General features: G+C 44.3%; 1 protein-coding gene across 1 annotated transcript; it reads right to left on the bottom strand.

The window, feature by feature from the left end:
• Nucleotides 1-10,648: 10,648 nt before the first annotated feature.
• On the bottom strand, nt 10,649-15,697 carry LOC122942190 (calcium homeostasis modulator protein 3-like). The gene is made up of 3 exons (XM_044299690.1): nt 15,411-15,697; nt 11,696-11,951; nt 10,649-11,080 (listed from the first exon to the last, which is right to left on the bottom strand). The coding sequence occupies exons 1-3, from the start codon at nt 15,695-15,697 to the stop codon at nt 10,649-10,651; spliced, it is 975 nt and encodes a 324-aa protein (XP_044155625.1).
• Between the last annotated feature and the right edge of the window lie 1,418 nt (nt 15,698-17,115).

Genomic DNA, 17,115 nt, shown 5'->3' with positions numbered 1-17,115 from the left:
ACAGTAGTTTCCCCCCACACTGCCCCCACACAGTAGTTTCCCCCCACACTGCCCCCACACAGTAGTTCCCCCACACTGCCCCCACACAGTAGATTCCCCCACACTGCCCCCACACAGTAGTTTCCCCCACACTGCCCCCACGCTGCCCCCACACAGTAGTTTCCCACAAACAGTAATTTACCCCACACTGCCCCCACACAGTAGTTTCCCCTACATTGCCCCCAAACTGCCCCCACACAGTAGTTTCCCCCACACTTTAGTTTCCCCCGCACAGTAATTACCCCCACACAACCTCCCACACAGTAGTTTCCCCCACACATAAGTTTCCCCCACACAGTAGTTTCCACCACACTGCCCCCACACAGTAATTACCCCCACATTGCAACATATAGTAATTTGCCCCCACATAGTAATCCCTCTCATAATAATTTGCCCCAACATAGTAATCCCTCCCATAATAATTTGCCCCCACATAGTAACCCCTCCCATAATAATTTGCCCCACATATTAATCCCTCCCATAATAATTTGCCCCAACACAGTGTCCCACCATAATATTATTCTTCCACATGTCCTCCTGTGTGTCCCCGCCATGTCCTCCAAAGTTGGCCTATAAAAAAAAAAACCTAAAAGCTAAATACTCACCTGCGCTTGCTCACAGAGGAAGGCGCGCACAACACTTCACTGTGCTGCTGGGTCCCCTGGGTGACGTCATCACACACGTCTGCACCATGATTTCACTACCGCATAGGCTTCAGGCCTACTAGGCCTGAAGCCTATGGCGGTGATCGGCGGTGGGGCAGAGAACTATGCACTCCTGTGCCCCGCCGCTGTGATGTGGGCGTCAGCGCTCCAGCAATAAGCGCCTCCATCTGTATTGATTGAAGCTCTCATTGCTTCTGGCACCCCCCTGAGAGCCAGCACCCTGGGCGGACCACCCCCACCCCCTCAGGCACGCCACTAACGGTATCTGACATTTTCAATTTCATACTATGGCTGCCCATTCTACATTGTGTACAAAAATGGATCATTAATTGAAAAACTGTCCCCACATAAAAGCTTCCACTGTTTACTGTGACAGTGTTTGAAGCTTTTCTGTGGGTTGTGCCCGTTCGCAGCAAACATGGGCATTAGGTTCTTTGTCCCTGATGCACAGTGATGTAAAGTCAGATCTGTATGTCAGCATCAATGTTTGCTTAGGGTGCTGCCACACATAGGGGGGAATATATCAAGCCCAGCACTCCAGAATTCAGTCTTCAATAAGACGCAGAATAGGGCTTTTGAAGCTTTTTGCAGTCAGATGCGTAAAATTTGGGGGATTAAAAAAAAATAACTTTTATACAGTATCAGTTTTGAAAGCAGGTAGAAAAGTGGGCCTGGTTATAGGGGTGGGCGGTATAGGCGATATGCGATATGAATTTGGGCCACGATATGGATTTTTGCCATATCGCCTATATCGCCGGACCGCGATATGATCGCGCGCACCATGTTCTGAGCCGGCCGGCACAGCGGAGGGAGGAGGAGGGAGTCTCTCCCTCCCCACTGTGCGCGGCTGCCGCTGAACACCAATGAGGACAGAGTAGGAGGAGGAGGGGAGGGACTGTGGCCACTGCACTACCAATGAATGTGCCGGCCATATCCCTCAGGGTCCCCCTCCTCCCCCCCATCATTGGTGGCAGTTTGCAGTTCCGATCGGAGCCCCAGCAGTCTAATGCTGGGGCTCCGATCGGTTACCATGGCAGCCAGGAGTCACGCTGCTGAAGTCCTGGCTGCCATGGTATGTTAGTGAGCAGAGAGCAGCACATTATACTCACGTGCGCTGTGGCCGGCGGTCGCTCCTTCTTCTGTCTGTGCGGCGGATAGCTAATGCTTACAGCATTAGCAATGCGCCGCACAGACCTATGAGAAGAAGGAGCGACCGGCGGCCACAGCGCACGTGAGTATAATGCGCTGCTCTCTGCTCACTAACATACCATGGCAGCTAGGACTTCAGCAGCGTGACTCCTGGCTGCCATGGTAACCGATCGGAGCACCAGCATTACACTGCTGGGGCTCCGATCGGAACTGCAAACTGCCACCAATGATGGGGGGGAGGAGGGGGACCCTGTGGCCACTGCCACCAATGATTAATACTGGGGAGGGGGGGTTTGCGTTACCAGAGGGGGCAGATCAGAGGCTGGGGAAGGGAGGCAGATCAGAGGCTGGGGAAGGGGGGCAGATCAGAGGCTGGGGAGAAGATCAGAGGCTGGGGAGAAGATCAGAGGCTGGGGAAAAGATCAGAGGCTGGGGAAGGGGGGCAGATCAGAGGCTGGGGAGAAGATCAGAGGCTGGGGAAGGGGGCAGATCAGAGGCTGGGGAGAAGATCAGAGGCTGGGGAAGGGGGGCAGATCAGAGGCTGGGAAGGGGGGCAGATCAGAGGCTGGGGAAGGGGGGCAGATCAGAGGCTGGGGGGGCAGATCAGAGGCTGGGGGGGCAAATCAGAGGCTGGGGGGGCAGATCAGAGGCTGGGGGGGGCAGATCAGAGGCTGGGGGGGCAGATCAGAGGCTGGGGGGGGGCAGATCAGAGGCTGCGGGGGAAGATCAGAGGCTGCGGGGGAAGATCAGAGGCTGCGGGGGGCAGATCAGAGGCTGCGGGGGGCAGATCAGAGGCTGCGGGGGGCAGATCAGAGGCTGCCGCCATGGTCAGCTCCCTGCTGTTGTGTGCACTATGCACAGGGCAGCAGGGAGAGTGTAAAGTCCTATTCACCCTAATAGAGCTCTATTAGGGTGAATATGACAAGGGTTCTAGCCCTTAAGGAGGCCAATAGTTAATAAATAAAAAGTAAAAAATAAATAAAATTTAAACCCCCCCCCCCAATATAGAAAACAATATATCGCAATATATATCGCATATCGCACATGCTTAAAATTATATCGCAGTATAGATTTTAGGCCATATCGCCCACCCCTACCTGGTTACCTATGTTAGAGAGAGTTCACATCTCTGTTTTATTTTCCGTTCTGATCCGTCAGAAGAAGAGAGGGAAAAAAACAGGATCCTGAAAAAAAAACGTATTCTGTTGCATCAGTTAGGGCTCGTTCACACGAACATATTTTGCGTTCCGTACACGGGCCATTTTCTGCGGTCCGCATATGGTCAGTGTGCTGTCCGCATCCGTTGCTCCGTTCCGTGGCCCCACAAAAATGATGAGTCCTGTCCTATTATTTTCTGTTTTGCGGACAAGAATAGGCATTTCTATAATAGGCCTCCTGTTCCGTTCCGCAAATTGCGAAAGGCACACTAGTGCCATCCGTGTTTTTCAGATCTGCAATTTGCGGACCGCAAAAAAACGTCACGGTCGTGTGAACGAGCCCTTATGCATAGGATCCGTTTTTTTACAGGCTCCTGTAAAAAAAAAACTGGTCCTGTTGCATCAGGTGGCATCCAATTGAGCCATTTCCATCTGAGATCCATTTTTTTTAGACGGAAAAGAAAGTACTGCATGCAGGACTTTTTTTTCCATCTAAGGCTAGTTTCACTATAATGGGGGCGGGGGTGGACATGCAATACTTTTAGTCCGGCTGCCTCTCGCCATGCGCTGCCGTGCCGCCGCCGGAACTCCGGGGGACAGAGCGGCAGTCCGGGGGGCATAGGTGAAGTAGCGTCAGGACGGATCCGACAGGCTGTTTACCCGCCGGAACAGCCTGCCAGTCTCATTAAAAAAAAGATCTCAGGCGGAAAAGGCTTAAACAGATTCCAACTGATGCAACAGGATCCGTTTTTTACAGGATGAAGAGCGGTAAATGAAACTGAGATGTGAACTCTCTCTTAATGAGTTACAGTCCAGATTTATCACTGGGACTTTACCAAACAAAGCACCCCTTTCACACGAGCGAGTTCACATCACGCATTGCACCCGCACTAAATCCTGACCTATTTATTTCAATGGGTCTGTGTACATGAGCGTTGTTTTTCACGCATTAGTTCTGCGTTGCGTGGAAATCACAGCATGTTCTATATTCTGCGTTTTTCACACAGCCCTGGCCCCATAGAAGTGAATGGGGCTTCAGTGAAAAACGCATTGCATCCGCAATTGCAATCTTTTTCATGCAGCCCCCCCCCCCACTAAGTAAGTGCTCCATGGCCGTGCTGCATACTGCAAATAGAGGTCCGCAACGCATGGGTACCGGCCATGTGCGCTCCGTTATGTGGATTTCGGACCCATTGACTTGAATAGGTCTGCGATCCACAAGATATGGCAAAAGATAGGACATGTCCTATCTTTTGTGGTACGGAGGCATGGATCAGAAGCCCACGGAAACACTACGAAGTGCTTCTGTGGGGTTTTCGTGGGCAAAAGATAAGGCATGTCCTATCTTCAGCCATATCTTACGGATCGCGGATCAAGTCAATGGGTCCGCATCCACATCTCGGCTGGCGCCCATGCATTGCGGATTGGTATTTGCGGGCACGGAGCCCTTATGTTTGTGTGCATGAGCCCTGAGAATAGTATGGGAAAAAATACATCAGTATGAAAAACACCATTAAAAACAAAAAAAAACACCACAAATAATTGCTCTAGTGTCCAAAACCTGACTAGTGTCCTGCTTTTAGTATTTCCCACAGACTTCGATGTAACATCTAGAGCAGGCTTTTGACTAAAAAGGACCTGCAAAATAAGGCACTGAAAACTGCAAAACACCTAAAAAATGAAAAAAATATAATAAAATACATGTGACACCAGTGTTAAGACATTATATCTCAGACTGCAGAAAGCTGACAATGTTACTGTGTTACACCACTGTGTTGTTTTGTAACATTACAAAATGATAATGTCATGCAGCAATGTCCCTCAGGGCACTGTATTAATACTTCACGTTACATTGACGTCAAGGTTCCCATCCTGTATATATACGGGCATAGTAATTCAACTAGTCAGAATATAGATGTTAAGGAGTCATTTGTTATGTGAAGTACGCCACTTGTTGTAATTGTTTTGCAGATTTGGTTGCAAAAGGGATTTGTGGCCAAATCTGCAACTTTTCTCTGCTCACTGCACTTTTCCTCGGTGGCGGAAAAAGAGGGTGTGGGGTGGGCGGGGAAGGGGGCCGTATGGCCACCCCTTCTCATTTATCATTTTCTATGCCTGTTTTAATAGCTCCGTGCATTCCCCATGTAATAACCATTCTGAAGCATCTATTCTTATGGCTCTGTGTTGTGCCATTCCTTTATTACTTCTTTATTACCAGTTGGGGGTGTGTCCCTGCACAGACTCACTCTATCCAATCAGTGCTTCCACTGTCAGTCTGTGCAGGTACACGCCCCCAACTGGCTACCTCCCCCTGTACCCTTACTGCAGACTGCTAGCAATTCATCCATAGCTTCTAGTGCAAATAATAAAGGAATGACACAACATAGAGACATAAGAATAGATGCTCCAGAATGGGTATTACACGGGGAATACATGTAGCTATTAAAACAGGCATGTCTGGGGAGGTGAAAGGTCCTCTTTAAATCCCTTGCTGGTGTAGATTTAGGCAAGTCGCATAGCTAGATCCTAAGTTATGTAGAGGCTGGTGCCTCTACATAACTTTGGCGCATCAAGCATCAGCGGAATGGGGACGCCATACTTGTAATTACACCTTCCCACCACTGCAATTGCAATGGCGAGCAGGTAAACAGAGCAGAGAAGACTTCTCTTCAAACAGCTGATTGGCGGGGTGCCAGGAGTCTGACCCCCATCGATCTGATACAAGAGTACTCTTTAATTGTTTTTTTATGCTGAACTCTTAGAACATCAGTAATTATTTTATTGATGGTAGTTTGACGTTCCTGTATGACCCCTGAACCGATAGCCGTGCTCATGTTTTGCATTTATCGCGGGGCTGGACAACATGTCTTACTGTGCAGAGGATGCAAACATATCATGCAAATGTACTTGCTCAGGGGAGATCTCCATAGGAGCGTTAGGCCACAACGAGAATCAGATTTTTGCATAATGTCTTGGACCCAGAGTCGCTCAAATATCTTACCTTTTGCATACGGCAGCATTCTTGACAGAATAACATCAATGTGTTTCACAGACATCTTTCCACAGTGGAATATCATGGTGTCCTATTTATAAGATCCAACTGCAACTACCAGGATGTTTTCAGTAGATAGTTTTAATCATCACTTTTCAGGCTAAATACAATGTAAAGAAATAAGCTAAAGCTTTTGCAAATTTTTTAGAGCTTGGCAGATAGAAATGCTTAACAATTTTGATCCTTGGAATATTTCATCCTGTGGAACCATTACTTCATTGTCAGCAGAGAGGTGATAATTTTCTATTGACCTAGGAGGACAGGGATGGCCAACCTACGGCCCTCCAGCTGTTGTAAAACTACAATTCCCACCATGCCCTGCTGCAGGCTGTCAGTGTATGTATCTGATAAAGCCATGTAGTGCTGTGTTTTTTATTTTAAGAAGATGTTCCTCCACAGTTGCAATTTGTATTAAACTGTACTGAGCCCCAGCTGCTGCAGGTCCTAAAAATACTTTATTATAAGGATGCAGGCGTTTCATATCATTCAGTTCATATATTAAATGAAGTAATGTACCCCTACTATAAATGATAAAGAATACCAGAAGTCACTTATCAGAGGTCCCGGGTCATATACAATCACCACCTTCTTATGGTGACATACTGTTATTATTGGGAAACCATGTTGTTACATTAGTAATACTTTCACACTTGCGGCAGAGGATTCCGGCAGGCAGTTCCGTCGCCGGATGCAAACGGATGCATTTGTGAGACGGATCTGGATGCGGATCCGTCTCACAAATGCATTGAAATACCGGATCCGTCTCTCTCCAGTGTCATTTTTTATTTTGCATTTTTAAAGGTCTGCGCATGCGCAGACCGGAAAACCAGATACGTTTTTGCCGTAACACTTAATGCCGGATCCCGCACTAAAAAATTTCAATGGAAATGAATGCCGGATCTGGCAAGTGTTTACAGGATTTTTGGCCGGAGAGAAAACTGCAGCATGCTGCGGTATTTTCTCTGGCCAAAAAACGTGAGAGGGACTGAACTGAAGACATCCTGATGCATACTGAACGGAATACCCTCCATTCAGAATGCATTAGGATAAAACTGATCAGTTATTTTCCGGTATAGAGGCCCTGTGACGGAACTCAATACCGGAAAAGAAAAACGCTAGTGTGAAAGTAGCCTTATTCATTTCTTTTTTTGCCTACATTGTAAATATTTTTTTTCTAAAACACAAATGGCAATTTACAAGAGAAAGTTACTGTGTGAAACCCAAGCATCGTATAGGCGCATGTTCTGTGTCCACCCTTGCAGATAATCTCATTGTTGCGTCTTACACTTGCTATTTATGAAATTTATAAATTTCTGTTATGTTTTTTCCACTTCTCACTTAAAATAACATGTGGTAATTAACACTTTACGACTTTACGCTTGGTGGGGAATGCGACACTTACTTGTCTAAACCGGTATGACAACCCTGAAAATACATCTTGTATGTCAGGCAATTTTCTCTCTTTAGACATTCTTAGAACTTCCATTGAAAACACTATAAAAGGTGTATGCAGTTCAATAAACTGTGCAATGTGTAAAAAGCTGGAGACCTAATGGGCTGTTTTCGGAACCTTGCAATGATAGGAAGTGGGAAAAGACAGAAAAAGTGTTTCTTTTGGGATATCAGCTCCCCCTTAACTTTTTGGAACTTAAAAATATTTTTTTTTTCAGTGACATTTGTGTGTGAAAATGTTATCCTGAATATTTTGAACTAGTGTAGCCTGTAAAACGGCTAGGGCAGCGCTAGAGCCCACCTATCAGTGCAGGTGACGCCACCAGAAACACTGCTGGGAGGAAGCCTCTGTCTAGCAGTGTGAAAATGTAAACAAACAGTCCTTGTCCTGCGCGAGACAGCGCAGGGCAAGGGAGAGCATCGAAGCATGATATGCCCCGATGCTCATATCAGGCGGGCTGCCCGGGTAAAAATGGCAATATGTCCGGGTTCAGCTCCGGACAACCCCTTTAAGCTGCAATTTACAACCACTATTATACACCTACTCTTCTCATAACTGTTTGGCTAGTTTCACACAGTCTGCCGGTTCCCTAGCGCTAGTGTGAAACTAGCCTTAGTTGATCATCTGATTAGTAGTATTTTAAAACCGCCATCCAGGTGACCAAGAGCAATACATTGTATCAATGCTTAACTGAAAATTGACAAGGGAAACCTGTCCATACATTAAAGGGGTTCTCGAGGCTACAGACATTGATGACCTATCCTCAGGGTAGGGTGGCAAACTTTCATGTGTCTTCTTTTACTGGTGAGAGGCTTCTCTCTGACCACTCTGCCATAAAGCCCAGATTGGAGGAGTGCACGGTCGACCTTACTGAAATTTTCCCACTCTGTAAATAGGATCTTTGAAGCTCAGCCAGACTGACCATTTGGTGGTCAGTCTGGAGTAACTGCATAAAATACTTTTGCTATGTGCTATACTAAAATTGTACAAATGGTCTAAGTCATGAAAGTTTTTATTATTGTCACTTGCATAGATGCCTTCTATAGAAATACATATTATGAATTCAACATCAATAGTTAATCAGGAAGTTCAAGTGCCCCCTGGACATCCAGTGGCCCCATAATGCAGCTTAGTATAAAGAATAGCCCCCATAGTGCTCCTCGGTATAAAGAATGGCCACCATAGTGCTCCTCGGTATAAAGAATGGCCCATAGTGCCCCTCAGTATAAAGAATGACCCCCATGTTGCCCCTCAGTATAAAGAATGGCCCCCCATAGTGCCCCTCAGTATAAAGAATGGCCCCCATTGTGCCCCTCAGTATAAAGAATGGCCCCCCATAGTGCCCCTCAGTATAAAGAATGGCCCCCATTGTGCCCCTCAGTATAAAGAATGGCCCCCCATAGTGCCCCTCAGTATAAAGAATGGCCCCCATTGTGCCCCTCAGTATAAAGAATGGCCCCCATAGTGCCCCTCAGTATAAAGAATGGCCCCCATTGTGCCCCTCAGTATAAAGAATGGCCCCCATTGTGCCCCTCAGTATAAAGAATGGCCCTCATAGTGCCCCTCAGTATAAAGAATGGCTGGTTTAACTGGTTGTAAATATCTCTGTAGACTATAATTTGTTCTGAATGGCTGTTTGTTGTGAAGAAGCCCATACACTTCTTCTAAGTGGAGCGAAACCAAAAGCCTCTATGCCAAGTTTCACAAAATTTGGATCACTAGGATGGAAGTGTTATGGAGCTCCTGAATCCATCTTCTGAGGTACAGACAATAGCAACAAAGACACAATTTAATTGTATGTTTACTCTTGAACATTATTTTACAGCTTAACTATAGAAACAATACATATAAAAGTTAAGCAACTCTGTAAATCTGGCTTACTTGTAATGTGTCTGAGTTATTGTCTATAATATAAATCAATCTAGGGTTGTACAGGATTTTAATGCATTTTGTTAAGAGGAGGAAAGGTGACCTGCTGCTCAGCAGTAATGCTACCATGTATGACTAAAGACCACTATAAAAGATGAGCAAATCAATTCACTTATCACTAACCAGTTTTATTTTTCTTATTTTATCTACTTTCCTGCTTTAAAAAAAATCTTGGACACCCCCTTTAACCGCTTGCTTATGCTGCCATTTTTCATTTTTGTTTTTTACTCGTAGTTATGCCATGGTTTCTGTTCTTGACATTCACTGTGTGGTAAAAAAAAAACGGCCCGCAAAACGGAAAAAAAAAAACGGTTGTGTGAAAGAGGCCTTATTCTGTGGGTCTGTGCATTTCCAGTGATACCAAATTTATATGGTTTATCTTATGTAATAATACAAAAAAAATTTTTTTGGGGGGGGGGGGGCATTTCCATATTCTGACAATCAGAACTTTGTTATTTCTGTCTTCTAAGCTGTCTGTGTATGGCATCTTTTTTGCAGGGAGACTGTAGTTTTATTGATGCCATTTTACATTTTTTATGTTATGGAGTTCAGTCTACAGGATTTTGTAAAATAGGAAAGGGGTGATTTGAATTATTTTTATATATTTTTTAAAACTTTTTATTTATTTATTTTCATTTATTATTATATCATATACTGCAATGATTCCCTATGCTATGTTTTTTGCCATGTTCTTATTAAGCCCTGCCTCAGGCAGGGTTTAAAAGGAACTAAACAGAACCATGGCCTTCTGAAGGCTCCCAGGATGCCAGCTCTTGCAATCTAATTGTGGAAGAGTTGGGAATTTTTAGCTAAATGACTGCTTAAATTAGGGCGTTACAATCGACCACAGTATTTAAAGGCTTTTAAAATCCATGATCGGAATTGTCTCCAATTATAGACTCTGTTGCCAACTGTAGCACCTGCTCAGCTCTTAAATGGGTGCCATTTTTAAAGACTACATGTGCCGTACATGTATGGTGGATGTTGCAAAGGGGTTAAGGTTGTGTCTGAATACAGGCTTGTCTCCAGTGCCGACTAGCAGATCTGTGAATGCAGCTCTGAACTGTAATACAGGCGGTAAGTCAAAATCTGTGCATGTTACTCAACCTTTGAGGAGATCTATATAAAGACTGTAAAATGGTGCTCAAAAGGTGAGCCTACCCTAAATGTGCAGAGTTTGTGCATTTCTAGATTAGCATTCACTTTATACATCTGTTTGTTTGCCATTATTGCCATCCAAATAGCCATTGCTTTTTCCTTTTACATGTTGTCGATGTGTAGGGAGATTTAGAGACAATGGAGGTCTACTTTGATACCAAGACTTCAAGAGTTTGTTCACTTGCTCATGGTCAGTGATTCCACGAAGTTTGTCCTCCTCCTCCTCCTCCTCAGTCTTTTTTATCATGTGAGCGGTCTTCATCTCATCGTGCATGCTTTGGAAGAAATGGAGGATGCATTTGTGGGCAAAGTCTCTTGCGTGTTCACAGCAAGTCTCATCAAAGATCTTCTGCTCAATGTCAATGTAGTTACTCCAATAGCGAGTTTGTAGAAAAGAGGTTTGATCAAAGCAGGGCTTGAGGGTTCGGGCAAGGAATGCCAAGATGATAAGGCACAAGAGGATACTCCATCCTAAAGCCTAGAAAGATGGTACAAGGAAATACACTGTGAAACATTTTGTGGGATACGTGGTACAAGACCTACACTAGATGGGTGGACTGAACCTTGGAACCCCAAGAATAGAGCTGAGCTAACTTACCAGGCACAGCCTCACACACTGACAAGTTACTGTAGGTAGGTAGTAGGTAATGAAAGGGCTCCTTCATTCTTCTGATTAGCAGGGGTTTCAGGGCACCCTCATCAATCACCCTGAAGAGGAGATCAATGTTCTAGTCCTGGAAACCTCCCTTTATACAGTGGAGGTTTTTCCAAGATTTTGTAAGAATTTCTGTTCATGCACATGTAGCAGCTTCAGTGAGCAAGTGACCTGATGAATAGCAAATGACTGTTGCAGGCCCAGCAAGAACGAAGTGGCAAGGAATTTAAAAGGTGAGTAAGTTTTTATTTATTTATAAAGAAATTTGGAAAACCCCTTTAAGCTGATTGCTAATAATTGTTGAAGAGAATGGGGCTGAGCTACAATACTACTCACAACCCATGGACAGGCGTGGCACTGTTTTGGAAAATACCTGCCATGTTTTTCTAATTCTGGACAACCCCTTTAAATACATTCATTAGACAGAGGAGAATTTACCTGTGACCAGCATTTTAAGTATCTTGAAACAGCTTTTCTGGAAGTGTTGTTCCTGATCATGACGTCATCCTTACAGGGCACCTTATAGAGCAAGAGTTGCAATTCTGATGAAGTGTTATTTGCAAAGCCTGGGAATTTGTCTGCGTCCACAGAACCACTAAACGCACAGACAAAACATTTTCCATCCAAGAGTGTAGTCAGAATCCAGACCACAGGAGCAACCATGGCGCGTGTGAAGACTGAGGTACACAAATATCTGAAAGCACAAAGCAGATTATCGGACATATTTACCCATAATATATTTGGCAGCATTTTTGTGACCTGTGGCCTGAAACAAATTTCACTGCTCATTTGCCAGGTCAGCTTGTTACCGGATGTCTACAAAGCGTGTGATTTAGCCTACACTGTCTTAAGTAATATCATCTCGCTGTAAACTTTATTAAGTGGCCACATGAAATAATTGATTGTTGTCCTGTGCAATTATACTGCTGCTGAGGCTCCTTATGGCGAAACCTGCTTTGTAGTTAGAGATGGGACAAGTTCTCATGGGTTTAATATCTGCCGCCACCCCAGTCCCTAAAGTTATGCATGATAAATGTTGGTTGGACAATCTTTCATGACACAGCTCTCAATCTTCAGTGGCACAGTAACATGCAAGCTTGACTTTGCTGCACATACCGTACATGTTATCGAATGTGGACAGAAACTTAAAGGCTATGGACACCTTCGGGGCAATTTGTTTAGGATAACATTTTACTCATTTTGGGCTAAATTATATTTTTTTTATTGGTCTTTATAAAAAAAAATTAAATTGTTAATGCATGCAGTTAAAAATCATTCAATTTTCAGACTGTCCCTCCTGAGTCTCTTCAGCTGACTTCTCATGTGAAACCCTGTCTATTATCTCCTGACCACAAAAAACACTAATTTAAGCCATATTCCTATAAGTTTAATGAGTGTTTGAGGTCAGGGGATCAGCGATAACCCTTCACATGAACCGTTATGTTATGGAGCTCCGGAGGGACAGTCTGCAAATAGAATGATTTTTAACCACCTGTATCATAAAAACTGCTTAACATTTTTTAAGACCAATTAAAATAAGATTTTTAGCCAAAAATGAGGAAAATGTAATCATAAAAAAAAACTAGCCCCAATGGTGTACATAGCCTATACAGGCAAATCTGTGTCCCACCCAAATTGAACCCCCTAGACCGAAGCCTACTAAGCCTACTCTTTGACCTGCATCAACCTTACCAAACTGAAAACATAAAATTCTAGTCTTGCCCTTTGCAAGAAAGAATATCCCATAAATGTCTGATAGATGTGGTTCCCACCTCTTGTACCCACACCTATCTTCAGTACAAGGGTCCCTTTGACCCCTTCCCCTGTTCCAACTGGAGAATGTAGAGGTGTCTCCAACTATTCACCTCTATGGCAATTTAACGAATGGCAAAACACGCTTGCTTGGTTATTCCAGAAACACCTCTTAATCCACTGCGGCCATGGCACAAGTTGGACCAGGGGGTCATTCTCAAAATAGGTGTGGGTCCAAGAGGTCCTGTGGATATGCCATATATGTCAGTGATGAGCATATCACTTTGAGATGCCTCCTAGCAGCCTGAGCTTTTCCACAGGTTTGTAAAGAATCTTTGGCGGGTATCATCCTGCTGATATATCTCAGGAAATGGAGTTAATTGGGAAGACCAGGTCAAACTAGATGTTACAAATTGTGGCAAAATTTTTGGTACAATTCGGCGCTTCTAGTGTTAGAAAACTCCACTGTGGCTAACTTACCAAGGGGGAGTGGCTTAATGGAATAGGTTTGTGGCCTAGTGGTAAAGGGGTATGTGTAATTTTGCGCCACAGTTCTGGAGATAAATTTTGTCGCAAAGTAAACCAGCCAATAGTTGGAATAAGGCCTCATGCACATGAATGTATTTTCTTTCCGTGTCTGTTCTATTTTTTGGCGGACTGTATACGAAACCATTCATTTAAATGGGTCAACAACAAAAAAAAACTGAAGTTACTCCATGTGCATGTCGTTTCCGTATGTCCGTTCCACAAAATAAAAATAGAACATGTCCTATTACTGTCCGCATTATGGACAAGGATAGGACTGTTCTATTAGGGACCAGCTGTTCCGTTCCAAAAAATACAGAATGCACACGGACGTCATCCGTATTTTTTGCAGATCCGTTTTTTGCAGACTGCAAAATACATACGGTCTTGTGCAGCATGAGCCCTTAAACTGTGTCCCAAGAATAGGGGGTTCACAGCTAGTCACAGCTAATGAAATATCAAACTTCAACTAGATAGAGTATGGCTGCATCTAGGTCTGCAGTCTTACTTTTGAGCATACAGAAAGTCGGAGGGATGAATGGAGTCCATGGAATGACCACACTAGTAATTATTTGAAATCATTTTGATCCAATTTAAGCATCATTGACACGTCAGTGTTCCACAGACGTGTGCTGCACGTGTTCTCCACTGACAGCACATGTACCCATTTATTTTAGGCCTCTTGCACACAAATATCTTTTGTTTCCGTTTTGTTTTTTTGTGTCCCGTATACAGACTGTATACGGAACCATTCATTTCAATGAATCCGCAAAAAAAACAGAAGGTACTCCATATGCCTTCCGTTTTCGTATTTCCGTTCAAAGATAGAACATGTCCTATTATTGTCTCCATCAGGGGCCAGCTGTTCCGTTCCGCAAAAAACGGAATGCACACGGATGTCATCCTTATTTTTTGCAGACTGCAGAATACTGAAAAAGCCATATAGTCGTGTGCAAGGGGCCTTAATGTGCTTATTTTAGCATGGTCCGTGGGTCCGTGGTTTTAGCCCAGATGCATGCTCTATTTTGTCCATGTTCACGGATCCATCCTGCCCATTATAGTCTATGGGTCTGTGAAAAACAAAACGTGGACGCAACACAGACACATTAATGTCTCACGGACCATTAGGAGGACATGCAATGAAAATTTATTTTGAATTGTACACTGTCTCTGAAACACAGATGACACACGGAGAGCAAAAAAAAAAAACGGACACACGGACCAAACACAGATCCTTCACGGACATCTTTGTGGATGAATCACTGACCATCTTATCACGGATTACGTCACAGACACGGATGTGTGAATGAGGCTTTACCATTGATACACAACATAAACGCTGAGGCTAGGGCCACATGGTCAGGTTTCTTGATGCAGTTTTGGAAGCCAAAATCAGGACTGGATCAAATAAGAAGAGAAAGTATAAAGGACAGATACAACGTCTCCTCCTTTTTTTTTTTTATTGACTCCTGGCTTTGAATTTCAAAACTGCATGCAGAAACCTGACCACATATCCATACCCTTAAGGCTCATTCACACGACCGCATTTATGTGTCTGCATCCCTTCCGCCATTTTGAAGAATGGAATGCGAACCGCAAATGATGCTGACCGTGTGCTGTCCGCCTCCGTATTTAAAAGAGAGAGCATGTCCTATTCTTATCCGCAATTGTGGACAGGAATAGGCATTTCTTATCATAGGGCTGGCTGTATGCGTCCCGCACATGGCAATTTGCAGACCGCAAAACACATACGGTCGTGCGAATGAGCCCTTAGGGTGAATTTGCATGCGGCAGATTTGTTTCAGGAATTTCGGTGACAGATTTTTCTTGTTGAAAGCTGAAACAATTGATCGCACAGTTTGACATGCACACTTACTTCACAATTGCCAGGTCTTTCTTTCTTCGGCCAGCCGGTCTCATCCACTCTTCCATCATGATAACCGATTGTCTGTTCACTATAAGACCACAAAGAAAAAGGGCAACGGGAGGCACAAACATAATCCCCATGCCATATATCATGTTGTATCTGGGAAGGCATGGGCAATTAAAATCTAGAGAACTGTAGATTTTAACACTGGCCAAAGCTAAAAGTCCACAAATCCCATTCATTACTGACTCGGAGTTGGATTGGAAGTACTGTAATACCATCTTAAACCGATCCATGGTGTCCTGATTTGTTCTCTGTTCCAAAGTAATATATCTGGAATCTGTAAACGTGCAGCTCCGTCTTGCTTTTCTATGTTGGGGTTGTATTTATTGCCTGGATTTGAAGATGTGTCCTCCTCCCGCAGAAGTTCAGGATGAAGCTTGAGTGAATGTTCTCGTAGCCTGTGGTGAGGACTGCGGAGGTTGTGTAGGTAAATGAGCTAGTCAAATGTTTGCTTTCATGAATGCATTATGGACGGATCTCATGAAAGGGAATCATCTGTTTTACAGAATGGACACACGAGAATACGAAAATCCGAAGCCATAAAAGAAACCCTGCAACTTTTTCTTTCAATTCTTTAATCCGTTTTTATTTTGTTTTTATGCTCACAACCCAAAAGACAATTAGAACAATGGCAGCAGAGGAGAAATACATATTACAAGGGAGTTTTTCACAACAGATCTCCCTATTGAACTGTTTGGTCACTTGAATATAATGTTTCTATCCGCTTCCTGATCGGAGGCTCCATTCTTGAGTAGTGTTGAGCGAACTTGTGTTTTAAGTTCCGGATCCAAAGTTCAGGTTCGGGTTATCGAAGAATCCCATTATGGATGCCGCTACCACGGACCATAAATTATAGTCCGTGGTAGCGGAATCCATAACGGAATTCTTAGATAACCCGAACCTTGTACGCCGAACTTGAAACACGAGTTAGCTCAACACTAGTATCTAATATGCAAATAAGAAGTTTGGTGAAACAAGGGCTTCACCATTGCCCTCATAGCACCAAAGCTCCGATCTTTCTAAGGGCTCGTTCACACAAACGTGTGAAGCCCTTGCGGTCCGCAATGCACGGGCACTGTCCGTGGGGCAGCCGCATGGGGATCGTGGACCCATTCACTTGAGTGGGTCAGCGATCCCTCTGTTCTGCAAAAAGATAGAGCATGTTCTATCTTTTTGCGGGGCAGAGGCACGGAACGGAACCCCAGGAAGCACTCTGTAGTGTTCCGTATCTCCAGATTTGCGGACCCATTGAAGTGAATGGGTCCGCAATACGGCAACGGACAGCACACGTTCGTGTGAACGAGCGCTAACGCTGTAAAACAGCCCTTAGGTAAGGAATTAAACTTACTAGCCACTAAAATATCCTTCCATATCTCTTCTGAGGACACGAAGACCCCTAAAGTAGCATCCTAGATGTCCGCTTTAGGAATCCCTGTATGACTGGAAGATTATCCCAGTGTATAAGGGTTGTACATGAGTTTAAGAAATTAGCCTAAAAGCAAGAATTGTTATAAAATACTCACTCAGAGATGGCATCAGGAGCGCACTGGGAACTTAAGGTGACCATGGAAAACAACCTAAACGTGGCCCCATGTTGTAGATGGATCCAAATTGACATAAGGAGGGAGCAATACAGGCAAGTAGGAACAAC

This window comes from Bufo gargarizans, chromosome 6 (assembly GCF_014858855.1).
Source record: "Bufo gargarizans isolate SCDJY-AF-19 chromosome 6, ASM1485885v1, whole genome shotgun sequence".
In the NCBI taxonomy this organism is placed as follows: domain Eukaryota; kingdom Metazoa; phylum Chordata; class Amphibia; order Anura; family Bufonidae; genus Bufo; species Bufo gargarizans.
Note: the sequence above shows the minus strand (reverse complement) of the source record. Positions and strands in the feature narration are given on the sequence as shown.